Here is a 23,228-nt window from a genome sequence, read left to right on the forward strand (position 1 = left end):
GTTCCTTACATTACAAACATGTTTTGACCAGAGCTCTGATTATTTTAAGAGTTTATTACGCAATTCAGTTGGACAGAAAACTGGTGTGAAAGTGTCAACATTCATGTTATTTTCTACAAGGTCATAGCTACTAGTAGGTGTAGCTATAGCACAGAGACCTAGAAAGCCGAGCTGAAATGTGTACAATCATTTTCTGGTAAAATATGTTCTAAGAAATTATTACTGTATTCATTTATAATTTCATCTGTTCTTAAGGCTAGAGCTACACAACCATTGGAAGCAAACCTCTCATCATGAATAACCTAAGTTTCGCCGATTTTAAAAATGCCTTTTTCTGCATTTAGAATCATTTCATTAGTGAGTCCTGGGAGTTTGAGGAGAGAAGAATAACATAGGCCGCAGCTGAACCTCCCCAGGTACTCACTATATGCTGCTGGCAGGGAGCTACACAATGTGAATTAAACCTATACAGACAGTCCCCGGGTTACGTACAAGATTGGTTCTGTAGGTTTGTTAAGTTGAATTTGTATGCAAGTCGGAACTGTATACTTTATCATTGTAACACCAGCCAAGTTTTTTTTGGTCTTTGTGACAATTGGATTTTAAAAATGTTGGGTTGTCATAAGATCCAGGATTAACAATAAAGCTTCATTACAGGCACCTGTGATAACTGTTATATCTGATTATTGTAGCCCAAAATAAAGTAAATTACCAAACGTTCGTTTGTAACTAGGGGTCATCTGTAAGTCGGGTGTTCTTAAGTAGGGGACCGCCTGTATATAGTGAAATTATTCAAATCAGCATAACATAGGCTTTTAGAACGTGAGATTCCCTTTAATGTATCCAAACTACAGACAGCATGTTCCAGAGCTATGTAAGTTCATATAAAGTTTTTCCATGGAGGTATAGATAATAATGTATTATTTCATAAAGCTTGATAGCATGTCCTTGTATGTAGCTATACACAGTTATATAATGTTATTGTAGACTTTATAAAATAGACAAAAATGAATTTGAACTTTATTGCTCCTGGTGAAGATTCCAAATTCATGAGCCAACGTTTTTTTTTTCTAAAAATATATATAGATCAAAATGTACATTTGTTACAAGAGCATTAAAAAAAATCTATACATAGAAATCTTGAAAGTTTCCACATACATGAACTGTTAATTTGACACTTGAAGAAACGATTTCCTAGGTTAATAAGATGTCCTGTACAGATCTTTAAAAACTTGAAAGAAAGTATTCTCTCATTTTAAAAAAAATAAGGTTACTTATTACTAGTTAAGGCTTAAACCCTGAGGAGAACTTTAGTCATTCCAGAACTGCCATCTTGTGGATCCTACTGAGGGTATATGTACAGTTTGGTCAAGAACTTCAGAGGCTACAAGATTTTTCATGTCCTTCAGGGCTCCACAGTATTTCAAGAAGAATTCTCCAAAGAATAAAAAGAAAATCTTTTTGGAAAAAGTTAGTTATTTTCCTGGGATTGTATGGTTGCCTGTGGATGAGAAAACAAAATATTAATGTGTGCCTCTGTGGGATATTTGCAAATGTGTAAAAAAAAATAAATAAAAACTGTAACACACTGAGAACGCATATCCCTCAAATATCTGGAGCCCTACTCAGTATTGTTAAATTGAGTTTAAAACTTTGGGTTTACCATACCTGTATGGTATAACCAGGTATGGATTTGCCCAGAAGAAATCTAATTTTGCACTTACCATAGGTGTCCGTTCCCCAAATTTGCTCCAGAAAGTCATTTTAACTTTATTTTTGTGTCCTGTTCGTTGATCAAAAGTGTTGCAATGGTCAAATGGAGGACTGTACAAGTGAAGGCTCACAGCTGTCTCTGTGTGACTTGGGTTCTCCACCCTGTGAAGGCCAATTGAATCTTAAGAACAAAAAGAAAACAAAAAACAAAACACATATTAGTCTGCAATTTTAGACAATTATAATATCAACATTCGTACTAGTGTATACAGTATAACAGTACATAAGATGGCTAGTTGGGACATCTTAAATCTTGACTTTGAATAACTAGCAATCATTACCAAAATGGAAAAGGCATCTGTCAGGAAGTTGTGGGACATTCTAGATCTAGACTTTACCAAAAAAGGGGACTGATCGGTCTCTGGACATACCGTATATATACTCGAGTATAAGCCGAGACCCCTAATTTCAACACAAAAAAAACTGGGAAAACCTATTGACTTGAGTATAAGCCGAGGGTGGGAAATGCATTGGTTACAGCCTCCCAGTATATAGTCTGCCAGCCCCTGTAGTAGGAAAAAAAACAACACCGTACTCATCTTTCCGACGTCCCCCATAGGTCCTCTTCTATCTCAGGCAGAAGAGGACCTACGGATGACGTCAGAAAGGGGAGTTTTGTCTTTATTTTTTTTAGTTGACTCGAGTATAAGCCGAGTTAGGGTTTTGAGCACAAATTTTGTGCTGAAAAACTAGGCTTATACTCGAGTATATAAGGTAATTCAATTCCACTTATTTATAGCTTTGAAATATTACACTAATCTGTAGAACATGGTGGAATGTACAGAGAACATTCACCGGTTCCACAATACAATGTGAAGATAAATATTATTTGTCAGCGATTGGCTGAAAATGATGGGAGTGTTTCAAAGCAGAGGCGGCTTATTTTTATGCACATGTCAGATAACGCTGCAATGACTAGATAATCATTAGTCTTACCTTGAACATAAACCCTTTGATATAACTATTGACTATGAAGAGTTACAGTCATAATGTTAATGAAATTCTAATCTCCTTAGAAGTATCAGCAATAGATAAACTGTGGTTTACTGGCAGTTCACCCGATATACACATGAACAATAAAGACACATCGGACTCTTGCATAAACATATTAGGACGGTTATGCCACGAAAACAAGTCTGGGGAATTCAGATTTAATCATCCTCTAATTTATAACATTTCTCCCTCTCTCCACTGTTAGATTAAGTTCTATAAAACTGATCATCTCAGATAAATCGGCTGTAAATAACCACTTCAACAAAACGCCCCCATTTTACTGGTTTGAGCCATCTACATTTATTGATGCAGGCAAAGCAAGGAGTGTTTCTAAAGGCAAGGGACATTAAGAGGACAAGTATGTGAAACAGAAAAAAAAGCAACACCACACATACACACCAAAACCATCTGCGCACAGAAAATTCAGAGCACAAAATATGCTGCCGAAACGGATTTTGGCTGTGGATTTATGATCCATGACATCTCATTTATACATATTTGCTTTAGATTCCAGCGTGTCAAACTTTTAAGGGAATCAGTCTCCAGGATCCACCTCCTCATAACTTTGTTTTAAAGGAAAGGCTGCTCAATCTGTGCAAACATTGTACTTTTGAAACACGAGTGCTTAAAGGGGGTTTTCCCCACAAAAAAAAAAAAAAATTCTCACATCTGAATATGATGTTAACACAATAAAGATCATTTTAACCCTTTACTTTACAATTTTACCCAGTTTTAGCTCCTATCACTCCCTAGGCTGGTCAGGGCCCCCCATAAGCAGATACACTGTGAGCTCGACTATAGCTCACAAATACGTGCCTGCTTCCCCCTTATCACCTATCTTGTAGTTTGCAGCTCCTCTCTGCTCAAGATGTGTTTGCTGGCAGGATGTCAGTGCGTGTCTGAGCTTGATGCAGGGGGTGTGCCTACAGACATTCAGCAGAGAGACAAATCTAATCTGCACGCTGCTAATACCAATCCAAGATGGCAGCCCGACCCAAAGTCAGAAGTTACAGGGTCGTGGCAATTGAATTTGTGCACACTAGGACTGATAAAGACAGGTTGGACTTAAATCTGTGAAATGCTGCATTTTTGTTAGTAACAGGGAATTCGAGAATGTGTTATTTTTTTTATCCCGAGTACATGTAAGAAACTTGTCTTTGTAGGAATACCCGTTTAAGGGGGGCGTATTAGAGCGCCGGATGGCTCAGCCTCTCCTCACTTCACTGTCTCTTTGCTCATCCTCCGCCCCTCAGGTCACTTCTAGGTCCAGCACCACGTAGCCTGCATAGATGAATTATCGTTGCCCATAAACGTCTACTCATCTCAGCAGCACATGCACTGGCTACATAGACCCCGGCGTGTGAGCAAAATATCACTGCACCTACGGGTGACATATCAGGAGGTGGGGAGGATGAGCAATCACTATCACTTTACACGAGAGTCTCTTGCACCAAAAGCCAGGCACATCTATTCAGCCGAATCTGAACATTGTTTCTGTAACACTTTCCTAAATGTTTCTATATGTTCAGACATTACATCAAGTTTAAGGAAAGCTTCTGTAACTTGTACTGTTAATATTACCATTGATATAGGCACATTGATCCAGCTTCAGTACTCCTTCCGACTTCTTCACCATCTCTCCATTTGACTTTTTCTTAGGCCAGTCATACAGGGTCTCCTTGAGGTTGCCCTGGAGAATCTTCAGGAAGCAATGTGAGTTGGTGTGATCATGGATACTGCTGCATGAGGGAAGCAATAAAATAGCTGAGAAATACATCTCATATCAGAAGCAGGCTATAAAAGTTATGATGTCTTTTATGCTTATTATTAAAGTTTGATAATAGATAAAGGTCTAAGCACTTCATGTACCAAGCATTGGTGAAGCACGTTTTAGAGGCAATACTATAACTCTTATTTCAGGATATAAAAACTGGTCCATAATCATGTGATGTCACACAGGTGCCGACTCGTTAGTATCACAGATTAATCAGAGCTGCACAGCAACGTGGGGGCACTAGACAGTATTTACCAGCAGAACATGTTGTAACTAAAAAGTGGTACAAGATAAGTAAAGCAAATGATTTACAGAGCTAATTTTTTTTTTTTTAGGCATACTTTTGGAATATTGTAAAAGGTTATTAATCAGAGTGGAGTGGATGAGTGGAACCTTCCTACTGGCCTGAAACACAAAGGTCAGGGTTGCTGGGAAATCTCTGTAGCAGACCAGATTACAACAAAAGTAAGGGCAGAGGCATTAAAAATGCCCATGTGCAAATGGATGCATCTTTTGGATAGATTCAAAAAGTAGTCTAATCTGATGCACATCCACTCTGCTGTAAATGTAAATCAAGACAGGTAAACTAATAAACTGCGATTCCAAACCATGTGGCTCTAGATTTTTGGTAAAAAAATGCAGCTAAACGAGATATAGGTCAAGGGTGTCAAACTCATTTTCACCGGGGGCCACATCAGCTTTGCGTTTGCCTTAAAAGGTATTGAATGTGATTTTATTACTGTATAAAATGGATCTACTCACTCAATCTGTTAAAGAAAATCAACCAACTGCAAAACATATAAGAGGCTAGAAATACTCACCCTGTTCCTCTTCACCTTGATCCCGGTTCAGGTCTGTTTAAGCTTAACACACCGGGATCACCTAGTTATAACAAAGTTATAATTAGTAGCCAGAAGCGTGGCGACAAGATGTCCGGCGCCCCAGGCTACCAATTATGCATGACCCCCGCACCTCCCTCTCCCATGTGGTGAAGGGGTGCATCATTAGAAGCCTGGAGAACCAGACATCTTGTCCCTGTGCTCCAGGCTGCTAATTATAACTAGGCGATCCCGGCGTGTCAAGCTTAGCGACGGACAGTGTTGAGATCAAGGTGAACAGGTGGGGGGGGGGGGGATGATTTCCTTTAAGTAGTTACATTTGTAGCATTACTACAATTACAAATCAGCCATTTGAGGGCAACCACAAAGCTGAACAGATTGATAAATAACCTGAGACACCGCCATGGCTACTATGTGCCCCTATATTATCCAGTGGCCACTGTGCCCCCATTCCAGGTAGCAACCACAGTGCCCCCACACCTGTAGAATTTCCTGCCCCTCCACTGATAGAGGCTTTATTTTTTACACAGCGAGACATTTGTTCATCATCACGTCTGTCAGCTTCAGAGCTGGCGTGTACAGCCACCGCACACAGGAGTAAACAGGAAGAAGACTGCTGGATAATACAAGGCCATGGGCCAGATATGGCCAGCAGGAATTGTGTTTGATATCCATGACTAAGAACACATTTATACGTGGCTATATTTGGTGATCACATTGACCAGCTAGAGCATCACTCCATTCATGAAAATAAGCGGAATGGAGGTGAATAGAGGTGGGACCTGCACATATTAGGCATTTGTGATCTATCCTGTGAATATGTCATGAATACCAAGAAGATGGGACACGTTTGGTTGACTTGTTTTGATAAAGGAACATAAAGGAAAACTGCAAGTATATTTTTCCATACATTTGCTTCAGGAGGCAAAGTCTTACAGTAGCAAAAGTTAATCTGTAAAACAAAGTTCAGCAACAGGCTGCCTCTGTTAGTGCAGTCTCCAGATCTCTTTTATCTACTTTACAAATAGTAGGTCATTTTTTTCCTGTATACTTTGAACTTTTAACTAAATGTAATTTCTATTACACATGTCTATATTATCTGTTATGTCTGTTATGTTCAACTATCTTTCTAGTACTACAGTGACCTGTAAAACATACACATCAGTTTCATGAAGTATCAAAAAAAAAAAAAAAAATATATATATATATATATATGATAAATAATAGTAACATTTATAGAAGGATATTGGTTTATTGTTATACATTTTTTATTTTCTGCATTTACTCTTTAAAAGCAAGTGAGCCAACATGAAAATACAATGTAATCGCGCTACTGGAAATGTAAGAGATAGCTTTTTAGTATACGTGATGGAATGCACATAACTGCTAGAAAAAAAAAAATACATGAGCGACAGCTCAAGGCAAAGGATCTACTTTCAAGTAAAAAAAATGTTCAAATATATATATATGAACGAATGCTATAGCATGGGGGAGGGGGTAGTATGCGGATACTGACAGGTAAAAACTAGAAGAGGTGTACAAAACAAAGTAGGTCAATTGCAATAGTAATTATGTCACACTGTTTAAGGTGTCTGGGCAGTTCCAACTATCAGACATTGTTAGTACTGGTCAGTCTCCTGATAAGAGGCACTACCATCTTTTGGCTCCCCTCTGGTTCCAGGATCCAGGTGGGACTACAACCTCTGCACCCCTATTCAGCATCCTCGGATTGAAATAGTCAAACCTGGACCATAGGACCAAGGGATGCCCCAGAAGATTTTTGCGGAGACCAACCAGTACTAAGGCCACATTTCTTTGGAATGGCTTGATAAACACATGGGAAGGGATGGAGAAAACAAGGCAATGAAACCCCCAATGTCACGTTCACAAGATGCACTTGAATTTCTATATGCATTCAATAAGATTGGAAGTTACTCCTCCCTAAATGCAGATGCATTTAGCTTGCATTCAGCAAGAAGCAACTTTTGTTTTGCATGTTAACAAGTAGATGTATCCAGACACGTCACTTTAAGGTCAGGTGGATTGGCAGAACCATTTTTCCATTTTGCTCTGCAGCCTGCCTTATCTTGAGGAAGTAGGTTTGGCAGGCTCTCAATGTACAGTTTGCTGGACTCAATCCCCAATCAGGGACTGTAATACCATGGCTTAATACAAGAGTAAATCAAGTTTTACCTGCCATGTCCTTCACCCCAGCAGAGAATCATGAGATTAAATTTCCCATTTCCTTCATCTACCAAGTTTCTGGTGTACCTGAAAAATAAAGACATATGCATTACAAATGAATCATTAGTTATAATCCCATTTCCATTCAATCTTCTCTGTATTGATTAGACAAGACACAATGATGGCAGCTAGCAAGAACATAGATGAATATAATCCCAAAAATGAGTAAATAGATCATTAGGAGGCAGTAAAACTGGTCTAGGACCAGAAGAATAAACTGTAGCATTGTAGGTCCAAGTCAAGAAGGCCAGCGGCCAATGCCACCCGCCATACATATAAATGCAATTCATATACTGGAGCAAACCAAATTCTGATTGGCTTCAGGATCATTTCGAATATCTGGCATAGATATAAAAAGATTACCAGAAGCTGGAATCTCCTGCCAACTCTACATCTGGAATTCTCAAGTCAGTACAAATGTATTTTGTCATACGTGTCTGTCCTATGGACCATTGTAGATAGTCTGAAGTTATATGGCGAGTTTGATACCTACAATATCTGCTACGCAACTACCATCGGCTAGTGCATTGCCGTTATATCACTTTGCAGATAATGAGATTTAAAAGAGCAAAGTTATAGATAACGTAACACGACAACAACTGCTATTCCATCAATAAAACATATGTTTATAGTGAAAAGGTAGGGAAAAAAATAAAAATAAATGGTGAACTCTGTCAGACCAGTGCAGGGAAGCGACAGATTCATGATTTTTGAATTGCTGCACGCTGCGTTACAGACGAACAATTCACTTTGAGTGAACTCGAGTGACCTTGTAAGGAAAATGTATTACATAATTCATATAATATGGGAGATTCAGTTAAATGTGTAAACTTATTCTTTTATAAGTGTTTAGAAGTATAACATATGGTTTACTTGTATTGGCATAAGGAGTTCATTCAGTATTAACTAATACTCACTACCGAATACCTGGAAACAGAACAGAAAACAAAGTGACAAAAACCACTAGAACACACTGTAATGTACCTCAGGTTAAAGGGCACAAGACAGCACCTCTTAAAATTTTTCAAGTTACCATCGAAACTACCGTATATACTCGTGTACAAGTCTAGTTTTTCAGCACAAAAAAAATGTGCTGAAAAACCTCACCTCGGCTTATACACCAGTCAAAAAAAAAAAAATAAACCTACATACTCACCTTCCGGCGGTCTCCGATGCCCAGCATGGCTCCCTCCAGCTCCTCTTCTGTCTTCTCTGCTGTAACATCCGGCAGAGGTGCTGCCAAGCGCTCTGCCGGCCGTCGCACACCATAATTGTTGCCGCTGATGTAATAATATGCGCTCATGGATGAATTTTTTTTTTTATGTGCTAGACACACTGGGGGCTGTCTATTGGGAGGCTGTGGCCAATGCACTTCCCACGCACGGCTTATAATCAATTCAATAAGTTTTCACAGTTTTTGGTGGTAAAATTAGGGGCCTCAATGTATACTCGGGTCAGCTTATACTCGAGATAGAGATATATATATATACACACACACACCCACACTCACCGGCCACTTTATTAGGTACACCTGTCCAACTGCTTGTTAACACTTAATTTCTAATCAGCCAATCACATGGCGGCAACTCAGTGCATTTAGGCATGTAGACATGGTCAAGACAATCTCCTGCAGTTCAAACAGAGCATCAGTATGGGGAAGAAAGGTGATTTGAGTGCCTTTGAATGTGGCATGGTTGTTGGTCCAGAAGGGCTGGTCTGAGTATTTCAGAAACTGCTGATCTACTGGGATTTTCACGCACAGCCATCTCTAGGGTTTACAGAGAATGGTCCGAAAAAGAAAAAACATCCAGTGAGCGGCAGGTCTGTGGGCGGAAATGCCTTGTTGATGCCAGAGGAGAATGGGCAGACTGGTTCGAGCTGATAGAAAGGCAACAGTGACTCAAATCGCCACCCGTTACAACCAAGGTAGGCAGAAGAGCATCTCTGAACGCACAGTACGTCGAACTTTGAGGCAGATGGGCTACAGCAGCAGAAGACCACTCCGGGTGCCACTCCTTTCAGCTAAGAACAGGAAACAGGCTACAATTTGCACAAGCTCATCGAAATTGGACAGTAGAAGATTGGAAAAAACGTTGCCTGGTCTGAGGATTCTCGGGTCAGAATTTGGCGTCAACAACATGAAAGCATGGATCCATCCTGCCTTGTATCAATGGTTCAGGCTGGTGGTGGTGGTGTCATGGTGTGGGGAATATTTTCTTGGCACTCTTTGGGCCCCTTGGTACCAATTGAGCATCGTTGCAACGCCACAGCCTACCTGAGTATTTTTGCTGACCATGTCCATCCCTTTATGACCACAATGTACCCAACATCTGATGGCTACTTTCAGCAGGATAATGCGCCATGTCATAAAGCTGGAATCATCTCAGACTGGTTTCTTGAACATGACAATGAGTTCACTGTACTCAAATGGCCTCCACAGTCACCAGATCTCAATCCAATAGAGCATCTTTAGGATGTGGTGGAAAGGGAGATTCGCATCATGGATGTGCAGCCGACAAATCTGCGTCAACTGTGTGATGCCATCATGTCAATATGGACCAAAATCTCTGAGGAATGCTTCCAGCACCTTGTTGAATCTATGCCACGAAGAATTGAGGCAGTTCTGAAGGCAAAAGGGGGTCCAACCCGTTACTAGCATGGTGTACCTAATAAAGTGGCCGGTGAGTGTAATAAATATATATATATATATATCTCATGTAGACCTTATTCAAAGATCTCATTGTCCCCAAATATCACATTATCAATTTGTAACAGGAAAAATCATTTACGCACAGTGCAAAAATATGTTACTTTTATCAGATCCAAAGTGTTTGTTGACCTCATGACTACAGATTAGTGCAGAACCCTTTTTTATGTTTGATAGTGATTAACAGAACTAAAAAGGCCACGTTTCATTTGCTTTTGAATTAAAAGCTAAAATGTTACTTTTTCTACATTATATTAACTGTTGCCATTGATAATACATTACATGCTGTGTGGTGGGCGATTGTATCATCTAAGGGGTTTTTAGAAAAGTCAGCTGATTGGTTCTCTTTTGGAGACTAAACTCTCTGCAGACTAATAAATGCATCTAATCCAGGAGATCCTGTATATTCTATGTCACAGCAAGCAATAAACATATGATGGTTGTACAACAGATTTGTAACTGGTAGCTGAAATGAAACATCATTACTGAGGAAACTTTATATTGTTGTCCAATAAATATTGCTTCTACTTGTCTACTTCATTTAAGTGTACACACCAATATAAATATTACACCATTGTTCATTATATTCAAAACTTGGTACAATTATTTTTTCAGTAGAGAACAATGAGGTCACTATATGGAGCAAGAGATTAGAGTCAATGTTCCAGAATGCTGCAATGAGTTCTTGCCAGTATTTGCCATCAGATCACTGCCAGCTTAAAATGTCCATATACACTTAGTGCAGGCAGTGTGAGAATTAGACAAAATGTCATTGCTTCTTAAGTAGAATAATGGCATTGCCAGACCCACAGGTAATATATATTATATATTTTTTTTATTATGGAGTAGACAAAAGTCAGGGATACTAAAATATATAATAAAATTACAGGATATTCAGTTTTGCACTTATACCCAATTCAGAAAAGAATTGGAGAAGACATATCACATCTGGCAGCCTATTTATGCAAATATTATTTGCACTTATTTGCTGCCAGAATATTATGTACATATTCTGGCCCAAATCCCTGGCTCAGTTAGTCAATTTTCTGATGTGGTTTAAACAGCCTTTAACCGGTTACACATTCAAAGACATAATCCTTCCCTGCAGCCCATCTGCAGAAATTATTTTTATTGCCCTTCAAGACTGTATTGCCACATGCACTTAAATGGGTGATCCTTTACACATTTCTGTGTTCATTGCAATAATTTTCTTAGACAGTTGTGTCAGTACAATTTAAAAATTTGATTTCAATTTTTTGGTTTTATTTCTGTGAGAAATAGTGAAAATCAGCTGTGTGCATGTTACAAAATGGGCATGACATGTAATAAAAATATTTTAATGCCTGCTGCAACCGATTTAATAAAGTAGAGCATATCCTAGTCAGATGTTTTTCACAGATCACTCAGACTTAAGTTTGCTGGAAGTATGCAGATAGTTAGACAAGGGTGTTTTCTCCCATTTACAATTTGTGTAATTTAAATATTCAGATTTTTTATGCAAGACATATGCAGGCAGAAGTAGTAAATTAATACTTGCATGGCATTCTTCTCTACAATCAAAATATAACAAAAATGAGGCCCCCTAAGCAGCCATAAAGTAGAGTAGCGTTTTTTCCTCCAGTAATACATCTATATACACAGCCCCCTATAAAATAACATTGTACTCACCTTCCACCATTCCCTTCGGTGCAGGTTGTTGTCAGCTTTCAGGACTTTGGCATTCTGGCCCTGGTGGCGCAGTATGTAACATCACAGCACCAGGATGTAGACATCCTGTGTGCTCCATGGTTCATGGCTGAGCAGGGAACTTATTTCCAGAGAAACAAATCTACCAGCTAACAACCAGTTCTCTGAACATAGTCACGATTCAGGCGGTTGCATGGCCCGTGTCGCCCAGAATTGGTAGTGGCTCCTTTAAGGGGAAAGTGATAAGGGGTTGCACTCCCCAGGAGTCTGGTCAGATGGAATCTAGACCTTACAGAGGATTATAACATATCCAATTGTATGATCATATAATGGGTTCTCTGGTTCAGCACCTCTCCCCTGAAAGCTAGAGGAGAAGCGAACATCGCAGCAATGTTTTGAGAGTCTCCATGTATGGACAGTTACATCAACAGGGAAACACCCACAGTATACGCTCAGTAGAGGCGGGTGATAGATGCCATAAAAACACAAACCGCTGCACTTTATCCACAGTTTCCAGCTGAATGCAATGTAGACTGTGCAGACAGAGGCAAAAATATAAGAACATGTTCAGCATGTACATTGGGAGCTTTGCTGCCATACATGATAAACATGTACAAAAGATGCAATGTGAATGTAGTCTAACTGGTTGTCGCAACATGGGAAGGGAGGGGGGGACAAAGAGGGAAAATCAGATAATGGAAAGTGCTTTAATTTTTTCTCATCCCCTGCCTTGCCCTCAGGGATTTTCCAGTTAAACCAGAAAACCCTTTTCATAGATGTGTGCCACAGTACACAAGTTACAATGGTCTGAAGTCTGACGTTCAGATGGGGAGCAGTGCCAAACCAGCTTTCTTGGTGATTTTATTAGAAGGTTGAGAAAATGCTTCAGAAAAATTTGAGAAAAGATCCAAAGTTTTCACCTGACGGATGGTATAGATCAGCACTATACAACATTGCATTACTTATTATCATACTTGTTGGTCTTTTTATACAGTTTGCATGTTCTTGCTAGCAGTATTATACAGAACCTGGGACTCCCAGTCAGTCTCCCATGCTGGTACTTGCCTGGCCTGAAGCTGTGTAACATCTGTTATTTATGAAGGGCAAACACATTCAGTATAGAATTGTTGGTACTGAGTTGCAAGTGTAGAAGGAGAGAAACTACCATATAGTAGGATAGATAATACTTGTTTGGTCACCCATAGTTGAATCTGAATGGCTGCCTTGCATCACCATGGTGCAGTTTCTGGTCCCCAAGGATCCAAAATTGATGGAAGATGGGATAGGGCCTAACTTGCTTATCAGTGGGGGTCTCAGTGATGAGACCCCTACAGATCACCAAAACGAGGGGTCCTACGTATCTACATCGGATTCCTTGTCGCTCCAACAGACGGAGTGACGAGGGGTCCAATGGAGGTACGTGGGACCACATGTTTTCGTGATCTGTGGGGCTCTCATCACTGAGAACCCGACTGAACAGCAAGTTAGGCCCTATCCTGTGGAACTTCCGTTCGTGGGTAAACCCCTTTAAGCCGGTTTCCCACAACCAATTTTTTTTCCCGACAAACTCTCTCTGTACACATGCAAGTTTTACAGGACCAAACCCAGTGAACCACGTTCACGGGCAATGGACTTTAAAGGGATTGTCAAAAGCTATTAAAATATTAGTTTTAGCTGTCGATAAGTGGAATTGGCAGCTACTTATAGGCTTCTGTTTACATGCCCCTGCTGACATCTGGTTTGTGCCAGGTGACTTCAATGGGGACCTTTGTACAGATGGCATGTTACTAACTGCGCAGAGCAGTGACGCATTCTTAGTGCCATGACCACAAGTAAGGCCTTTGATTGGCTGCAGTTGTCACCCATCATAACTGACGTCAATAAAATAAATAGATAACAAGCGCCCGCCACTAGAAGTAGAAATTTAAAAAAAGAAATCTTTGTTTTAATTCAATAGAATTATATGAAGCAATAATATAATTGTGCATGAAAAAAAAAAAATTATTCAGTGAAAAGATTGCTACTGAAAAATAACATGCAATAAAAAAAATAAATAAAAATTAAAAAGTGAGAAAAGCCTAGGTTGGGACAAGCAGATCACTCAGCCATGTCTTGCTGTAGGAACTGGCAGGAGCCGGTAGCTGTGTCAATATCAGTGACATGTGATTGGCTCCCACATACACACCCTCTCCACTCCCAGCAAGAAATCTAGAATTCTGGATGTTCTGCGTGGCATGTGCAAAAATATTCTCTGCGCTGTGCAGAAGGGTTTAGCAAGATGAAGAATGTCAGAAACTGCAAGGAATAAGTAGCCCAAGCCTTGGGCTATATAAAGACTTTTGTAGAGCTCATTTTAACGAATGACAGATTCAGTGCACCAATGTATTCCCTTAGATTGCAATGGTTAAAAAAAAAAAAAAAAAAAAAAACTAAAGCAGCACAACAAATGGATGAAAAAGCATTTCGTAAAATCATGTTAAATATATTTCAAGTCACATAATAATAATAATAATAATAATAATAATAGGAGGTTGAGGGGAGACCCAATCCTTGGGTTACATCCTCCGACATTTAAATGTGATCTAAATGCAAATGAATAAACCTAAAGAATTATCTGGTTATACTTAACAGGGCAGATGAAACCACAGTGCCAAGTTTCCCCAAACCACAGCTGGAATTAGCTATTCACCACTATGTATATACAGGACATCCGTATACCTATTGCGCAATGTATAAGTGTATGTGATCTGTATATAACTAAAGTTCACCAAATCAGTAATGGGGCAAGTATCAGATTACTACTTTCTGCAAACTCAATTTCTTCTATAGCATACCATATACGTCATGCCATCCTTACTATAAGTGCGTTAGCTATTATCATATTAGTTGCATATGACTTATGCTGCATAAGTTACCAAAATCAAAAGAAAACAGTTGCTATAGTATTTTGTAACACAACATTAAAAAGTAGCATTTTGCAACATACACCTTCTAAAATATCTGTGTTTAAAAGATTTACCTGAATGGGTCAAATTTGGCATATTTCATCCACTCCAGTGGGTTACTTTCATAGGACTCCATGATATTCTGGACTTCCTCTATATTGACTTTGTCACTGGAGAAGATGTCATGCAGAATTTGGACCAGCTCATCCAGTGTCTGTGGCTTTGTTACCTCTGTGTGATCCATCCTACACTGTGAGCTCAGGAGACCCTTGTGATGAGATCAGCCTAAATCAACAGCAGCAGCAGCTCCTTCACACAAACAACTGCAGGGCTGCAGCCTGCCTTGTGTATTTATGCACTCCCCAACTTGCAGAGGGATGTACCAAGTTTCCAAGGGGAGGTAGAGCAGCCAAGTGCACTGTTTGTGTCAGGTTCTCTCCCTCTATCAGTAAGGGCTGATAACAGGGATCAGCACATGAACAACACTGTAATGATAAGATAGAGAACTCCATTGTTTTCCATCATTGTCATTAACAGTCAGTTTGTATCATATCCCCCACCTCCTCCAGACACCATCAAGGTCCTGTGCATTCACACTATGCTGTAAAGCCCCCGTCATGCTGAGCTTTAAAATAAGGGGCTTCCAGGGGGGGGGCTGTTCCTTCTATTGATTCAGACCAACTGAGAAGAAAAACTTTTTAGCAATCAGCAGACACTAAGCCATCGCCGCCCCTGTGGGAAACTAAGGTCTATAAAATAAGTGCGAAAAAGTATGTTTTTTGTGTAAATTATATTAAAAAGACTTTAACAATATGAAATATTTATGTCTTGCTACAAAAATAGTTTTGTCTGAATTTGGATTTGTTAACTTTTAAACTATATACAACTCTCTCTGAGGCCGGTGACACATGGGACGTTTTTTGCTGCTTTATTTTTCATTGCGTTTTTGCATCCTTGAAAAAACGCATCATATTTGCATATTGGCTTTTTCAATGGGTTTTAGGTTAAAGTGTCTGCGTTTTTGAGGTGCCTTTTCATTGCGTTTTCCAAAGCGGTTGTGTTTTTGAAAATGCCTGTGCCTGTGGTCTGTGTTTTAGGGTGATGTCACACGTTCAGTTTTTCAGATGCAGTTTTTGATGCCCAAACCAGGAATGGAGTAGAAGTAGAAGGAGCAGAACCTTTCAATTATTTGTCTCACCCATTATGATCCACACCTGCTTTTGGCTTCAAAAACTGCATCTGAAAAACTGAATGTGTGACTTCACCCTTAAAACGCATCAAATTACTTGCACAAACAGATCGAAGAAGGAGATCATTGCATTTTCACAAATTCCAAGACCACAATTACCTCACATTAAGCATTGCGTTTTTAAAAATGCAAACACAAGCAAACATTTGAAAAACGCATTCACAAAACGCACTAGTTTTCAATGCATTTAAAATGGCAACAGAAACGTGACAAAAAGCCTTGTGTGTCATCTAAGGGTGATGTCAGACGTGCCACTTTGTCTGCGTTTGCAAACGCAAACGGAGACCAAGCCGCACCCACCGGGGCGGGCCGTGTGAACTGACAAGCTGAGTTCAGTCCCGGTTTGCAGCGTTCGGGCCGTGCGATCCCGGCAGCACACGCTGTGAGTGTGATGCGAGTTCATCAAGTGTGGAACAGGCCTCAGGGCGCGTTCACACGATGCGTTTCGGTTGCGTTTTCATTGCGTTTAAAATCATATACAACAGCTGATGAGAGGTAATTTGCCTAATTACATTACCGTTTACGTTTGTTAATGCAATGTTAACGCATGCATGCACGCATGCATCGCAGGTCAAAACGCAACGTGTGATCGCGCCCTCAGGGTACCACCATACGTTCAGTTTTTCAGATGCAGCTTTTGATGCCCAAATCTGGAATGGAGTTAAAGTAGGAGAAGGAGCAGCACCTTTCAATTATTTGCCTCAACCCATTATCATCCACAACTGATTTTGGTTCCAAAAACTGCATCTAAAAAACTGAACATATGGACGCAGCTTGAGGCCGGCGCCACACAGGGCGCTTTGTCTGCGCTTGCAAACGCAAACGCAGACAAAGTCGCGCCCACCGGGGCGGGCCTCGGCCCGATCGCATCGGCGTTTCTATGGAAACGCCTGCGATCGGGAACGAGCTGCCGGTGTTTCGCGTTAAATTCCATAGAAACGCCGATGCGATCGGGCCGAGGCCCGCCCCGGTGGGCGCGACTTTGTCTGCGTTTGCGTTTGCAAGCGCAGACAAAGCGCCCTGTGTGGCGCCGGCCTTAGGGCGCGTTCACACGTTCCGCTATCGTCGCGTTCATAATGCAACGCTAGCGCACAGTGGGCGGGGCTCGGGCCGATCGCATATGCGTTTCCCGGGAAACGCATGCGATTAATAACCCTGCGGTTTTTTATGTGTTTTTAACGCATTCCAACGCCTTCAACCTTGAACACATGCGTTTCCACTGCATCTGCTAAATGCAATGTAACCTCAGCATGTGATCAAGGCTGAAGCCTCTGGAAAGCGTCAAAAATGCATTAAAAAATTACGCAATGCATTGTGGGAACGCGCCTTTAGGCCAGTAACACACGTGTTGTTTTTGATGCGTTTTTTTTTTAAGGGTGGTGTAATTTTTTATTCTGTTTTGTAACGCAAACGTACCATGTGTCTCTGACCTAAGGCCATGTTCACATGATGCGTTGCGTTTTTTCTTCGTTTTTCACGCCTTCCAAAGGCTTGCACTGTGATCACATACTGAGGTTACATTGCGTCTTAGCAAATGCAGTGGAAACACAATGTAACCTTAGTATGTGATAAAGGCTGAAGCCTTTGGAATGTGTCAAAACGCAGCAAAAAACGCAACCCATCATGTTAACACGGCCAAAAGGGTGCATTCACACGTTCAGCTTTTCAGATGCAGTTTTCGAAGCCAAAAGCAGGTGTAGGTAACAATGGGTGAGAACATATCACACTCTTTTCTCTTTATCTCACTCCACTCCTGGTTTGGATATCAAAATCCGCCTCAGAAAAACTGAACATGTGAACGCACCCTAGGGCTACCTGTACATGATGAGGAGATGGGAAATGAAGACTTTTGCTAACCCTATTTTCAAAAAGCTAGCACACATCTATAGCCTGAGGGCGCGTTCACACGTTGCGTTTTGACCTGCGTTTTCATTGCGTTTTAAACGCATATACAACAGCTGAGGAGGGGTGATTTGCCTAATTACATCACTGTTAACATTTCCGTTTACAAAACGCATCGTAAACGCGATGTTAACGCATGCGCTAACAATGCGTTAACACATTTGTTTTGTTAACGCATGCGTTAACATTGCGTTTTCAAAGGTAAACGGTAATGTAAATAGGCAAATCACCTCTCATCAGCTGTTGTATATGCGTTTCAAACGCAATGAAAACGCGCCCAAAACGCCACATGTGAACGCGCCCTAAGGCCGCATTCACGCGACCGTAGGGGGACATATGTAAGCCCGCAAGTTTGCGGCCGTACATACGCCCCCATGGACCGGCAATGGTCGCACGGAGTGATACAGTACTGCATGGTACACAAGGGAAAGATAGGACATGTCCTATCTTTCCCCGTGTTACAGGCTGAGCGCCGTGGATCTCTATGGAGAGGCGAGGGGTCACCCTCTCCATTGCGGCTGACGCATTCGTCAATGTGCATGTAGCCTAAAGACGACCTCACACATTGCTGATTTTCCATGCAGACGATCTGCAATATTATACAGTAGCAGTAATGTACATAAGATTTATCTCCATCCTATACAGACTGCAGAAATGAAACTGCAGTGGAAACGGCACTCAACCAATGCAAAATCACTGTGTAAACATGCATCAGAAACCAGAGAATTTTGGATGCTTCATGCTGTTTGTGGAACAGCAGCGGACTGACATCTTGCTAAATTTCGCCACTGGTTAAGATATCCTTAGAGAGTAAGGCCCCTTCCACACTTGCGTTGCAGATCACGTCAGAGTTTGATCAGGGTGCGATCAGTGTTTGGTCAGTGAAAAACGCACATTTTGCATCAGATTGTAATCAGTTTTCAGTCACAGTTTGTTCAGTGTCTCAGTTTTTGAATGGACTCAGGACTGAGCTCTATCTTTTCTTTGGCAATTGATGCGTGAAAAATGCATTGCACTTGCAAGTGTCTCAGAGTGCAATGCGTTTTTGATGCATCTCCATAGACTTGTATGGTGCGTTTTTCACGCACGTGACTTGCAAAAGTAGAGCATGTCGAGATTTAAATGCGCGTTAAAAAAAACACGCGTGTGTGCATGAAAAAAAATGCAAGTCTGAAAAGACCCATTGATTACAATGGGTCAGAGTGCAATGCAAGTTCTGCACGTCAAAAGCACGCGCATGAAAAACGCAAGTGTGAAAGGGGCCTAATAGTTGTGGGTGGAATTGGAGCGGAGCTACACTTGCTATACAGTGGACAGCACATTCAGTTTCTGGCTCTATCTGTTGTTCATACGTTAGTGCCCACAGCAATAAATGGCACAGGGTCTGGGTGTTAAACTCTCACTGAACACACAGTGATGTCCTATTCTGAAGACGACCTATCCCTTTACGTCTTCATTCACACAATTCTTGCTTCCAAATTTAGGCTGGAGCCACAAAAAAAACATACCAAGCCTCCCCATACAGCCATTCAGTACCCTCCACTGAAAATAAAGCTTAGCCATCGTGCACATGATCCTGCAGCAGCGGCACTGTAACAGTTGGCAGACGAGAAGCCCTTACATCGTATTTTGGTATAAAACAAGGACTTCCGACCTCTACAAGGTATGCTGTCCATGGGGCCAGGCCAAAATATGTGTGCAGGAGGCCTTCAAGAGAAGCTGTCAGGGCTATCTGGAACCCTAAACCAGTCACAGGTCCTTACATGTGCTGTCCAGGCTGCCATAAAACAATCCAGCCTTCACACTTACTCGCTACTCCCTACACATTTTAATTCTTTGGAAGCTTCACCAAACCAAACCAAATTATTTTATTTTTTTTAGTTTTTATTTGTAGTGGTGACAATTGCAATTAATAAAATGTGTAATATTTTATTTTGTTTAGAAGAAAATACAGCAGATAAATGTTAAAACAATAAAATTAATAAAACACAAATAAGAACCAACATGACAAGAGTTACAAGTCATGATATGCTGATCCCTCCTGATATGGAGCCTGTGTATGTGTCTTATGGGTCATTCACTTTTGCCCTTTGAAACACAGAATTTAAAAGGAAAATTGTTCCTTTGGGAAAGTTCTGTTCTCTGCACAGCTGGGGTTGAGCCTTGCATTCACAAATACAGCTATTGACAGGTTCCTATAGAGCCCTATTAACTAACCCACACCCTTCTTTAGGCTAAAAATGTTTCCCTTATGTTCACATAAATCAACTTTACACTATATTACCTGGCATCAGAAGGGGGGGGGGGGTTGTCATGCATCTGTGCCTCCCATCTGCTCCCATCTATATTATGTCCCATGCTCTTCTCAGCATTCAAAACTTAATGTCATGTGACCAGGGTAATGTCATCTAAGGTCTTTTACCCAGTTACATTTGCAACATCTACCCCATGTACACATCTGACCACATGATCACATGCGGGGATTTTATGTGATCAGAAACATACATGGAGTAGACGTTGCAAATGTAAATAAGGAGTGTCATTGGACTCACATTAGGTGAGTTGCATATAAGTTTATAAGTAGCCATGCAAAGAACCATTGAGGGATAAGGGCAATGCTTTTTAAGGGCAATCATAGTTTTGTTTTAGTATTTATTTTGGGTAGGTTATGGCAGGTTCTCTTTTAGAATTTCTAATGTTTAAGTAGAAAAAAGACATAATTTCAAAAGTTTGAGGCACATTCTTTGTTGGAATAGTTACAACATATATTTCTTCTAGTGTTTTTTTAAATTATATAGAGAAAAACTATAGATATTAATGGGGGACAAACCCCTCCCCCTGCTTGAAAGTGCTACAATAATTACTACTATTGTGTTTACTCATCTCATTACATTAATTGTTCTGTTTTCTGTCACTTTTCTCATCAGCGATAGCAGATTTACTTACCCGGTCCAGATTTACTTACCCGGTCCTGTCGCGGTCCAGAGGCGCGTTCTCAGTCGAGGATTCGCGTCTTCCAGGTCTTCACTAAGGTTGTGCGCCCGATGTCCACCAGGTGTCGCTGCTGCGCTGAAGTCCGTCGAAGTTCACCGGAGTTCACTATCCTCTTCCTGGTGCAGGTAAGCGCGTGTCAAGCGACACATTTTTTTTTTAAAAATTCGCCGTTTTTTCCGAATCTGTTGGGCTTTCCAATGGCCATGCCCCCGATTTCCGGCACGTGAAAGCCGGCGCCAATGCGCCACAATCCGATCGTGTGCGCCAAAATCGCAGGGCAATTCAGGGAAAAACCGGTGCAAATCGGAAAAATACGGGAAACCCGACGAAAATGCATGAATCAGACCCTTAGTAAATGACCCCCACTGTGTCCATATATGTGGATAAATGTTTTATATTCAGATGTTGTCTTATACCATGCCTGATGAAGAGACCGGTGTAATCTCAAAAGTTGGAAATTGTCTTTATCCTTTTAAATTAGCCAATAAAGGTATCAACAGCAGAGAACTTTTATTTGTTTAACCACTGATTAATGCAGTACAAAGAATCTACCATTTGGATTTTTAAATCATTAACATTGATATTTACTTACCCGGTCTATTCGCGATCCAGCGGCGCGTTCTCTGCGCTGGATTCGGGTCCGGCCGGGATTTATTAAGGTAGTTCCTCCGCCGTCCACCAGGTGGCGCTGCTGCGCTGAAAAGCATCGGAACGCTCTGGAGTTCACCGGCTCGGGCTGAGTGAAGTTAAGTGCAAGCTCCGCAACAGATTTTTTGTTTTAAATGCGGCAGTTTTTCCGAATCCATCGGGTTTTCGTTCGGCCACGCCCCCGATTTCCGTCGCGTGCATGCCAGCGCCGATGCGCCACAATCCGATCGGGGCAATTCAGGGGAAATCGCCGCAAATCGGAAATATTCGGTTAACACGTCGGGAAAACGTGTAAATGACCCCCATAGAGTTAAAAGTGAAAAAAAGGATTTTTGGAATTTATAGTACATATTTTTTTACATTTTCAAAATCAACTCAAAATGAACATTATTAATGAGTTCCCTATTTTGTTTTGGTCGTTTTGATATATAATATGTATAGTCTGTGGCAAACGGGGCGACTATGGCAAAGTTTTTTGTGTATGTGTGTTTTTACTTAATATATCCCCCATGAGGTCATAAAAGACCCCTGGGGGACATTTTCACAAGTTTTTTTTTTTTTTTTTCATTTCACTTTCCCCTGTAACTGGGGCATCTATAAGAACCTCAGTTACAGAGGAAAATGACCACCTGTCACTGGTGGTGCTGATCAGAGCTGTACTGGGTCTAATTAGACCCAGCAGCTCTAATGAACCCCTTTAGACCCAGCGGTCACGTGACCACTGGAGCACTGCCGCCACCTTTGCTCCTCTATGTATCGCACAACATCGCTATGATGTGAGAAGTTGAGAAGGGAGAATCAGTAATAAACCGCAGCTCCCTTCTCCCTAGTGTCTCCGAATGTCTCTGAAGTCAGCGGGCAGGCAGAGAGGAGTTAAAGGAAATTTACCATTTGTTTTCATGCATTGTGAACCAAACATACATGGAGAATGCTGTAGCTACACTGATGCAGAAACATGAGTGGTTTACTAAAAAAAAAAATATAAAATTCAGGACCTTGGGAAAGCTGGGTGCAAGCTGGCTGCTGTACATAAACATATTACTTCCACATACAGAGGAGCTGCCTGAAGTGTCCAGACATTACCAATCAAACTGAGCTGGATGACTTATCCACAGCAGCTAGTGGATGTTGCAGCGATTGATTACTTCTGCTTGTCATGGACAACACAGTGATGACATATGCAGAACAAGGCTGAAGCAGTGCATAATTAGGGTAGGAGAAGAGCACTGGGGCAGCCACAGGAGCGACAGAGCCTCATTATCAATATTTTAAAATTATTTTTTTCAGCAAAACCACTCCGTTTAGGGATTAAAGGGAACCTATCACCAGGGACCTCATTTTCACTAAAGACAGGTTACAGAAGCTCATTACAGCTGCATTACAAATATGGCTTTCTGCAAGCATTTTCATTACAATATAATTGTGTGTTATAACTTACTTGGTATCCTGACACAATCCTCTGTGTAGTCCCAGG

The 23,228-nt window shown here is 40.9% G+C and overlaps 1 protein-coding gene across 1 annotated transcript; it reads right to left on the minus strand.

Moving 5' to 3' along the window:
* Positions 1-1,008: 1,008 nt before the first annotated feature.
* On the minus strand, positions 1,009-15,304 carry CDO1 (cysteine dioxygenase type 1). The gene is made up of 5 exons (XM_072140935.1): positions 15,036-15,304; positions 7,573-7,650; positions 4,348-4,505; positions 1,725-1,894; positions 1,009-1,501 (listed from the first exon to the last, which is right to left on the minus strand). The coding sequence occupies exons 1-5, from the start codon at positions 15,203-15,205 to the stop codon at positions 1,472-1,474; spliced, it is 606 nt and encodes a 201-aa protein (XP_071997036.1). The 5' UTR covers positions 15,206-15,304; the 3' UTR covers positions 1,009-1,471.
* Positions 15,305-23,228: the final 7,924 nt, after the last annotated feature.

This window comes from Engystomops pustulosus, chromosome 1 (assembly GCF_040894005.1).
Source record: "Engystomops pustulosus chromosome 1, aEngPut4.maternal, whole genome shotgun sequence".
In the NCBI taxonomy this organism is placed as follows: Eukaryota; Metazoa; Chordata; class Amphibia; order Anura; family Leptodactylidae; genus Engystomops; species Engystomops pustulosus.

What these genes read in the sequence shown, in the direction of transcription:
- CDO1 (XM_072140935.1), bottom strand. Translation starts at nt 15,205, where the DNA reads ATGGATCACACAGAGGTAACAAAGCCACAGACACTGGATGAGCTGGTC. An exon ending in GCCAAATTTGACCCATTCAG is followed by an intron (nt 7,651 to 15,035) that starts GTAAATCTTTTA and finishes TTTATTTTTCAG; the next exon opens with GTACACCAGAAACTTGGTAG. An exon ending in TCAATGTGCCTATATCAATG is followed by an intron (nt 1,895 to 4,347) that starts GTAATATTAACA and finishes TTTGTTCTTAAG; the next exon opens with ATTCAATTGGCCTTCACAGG.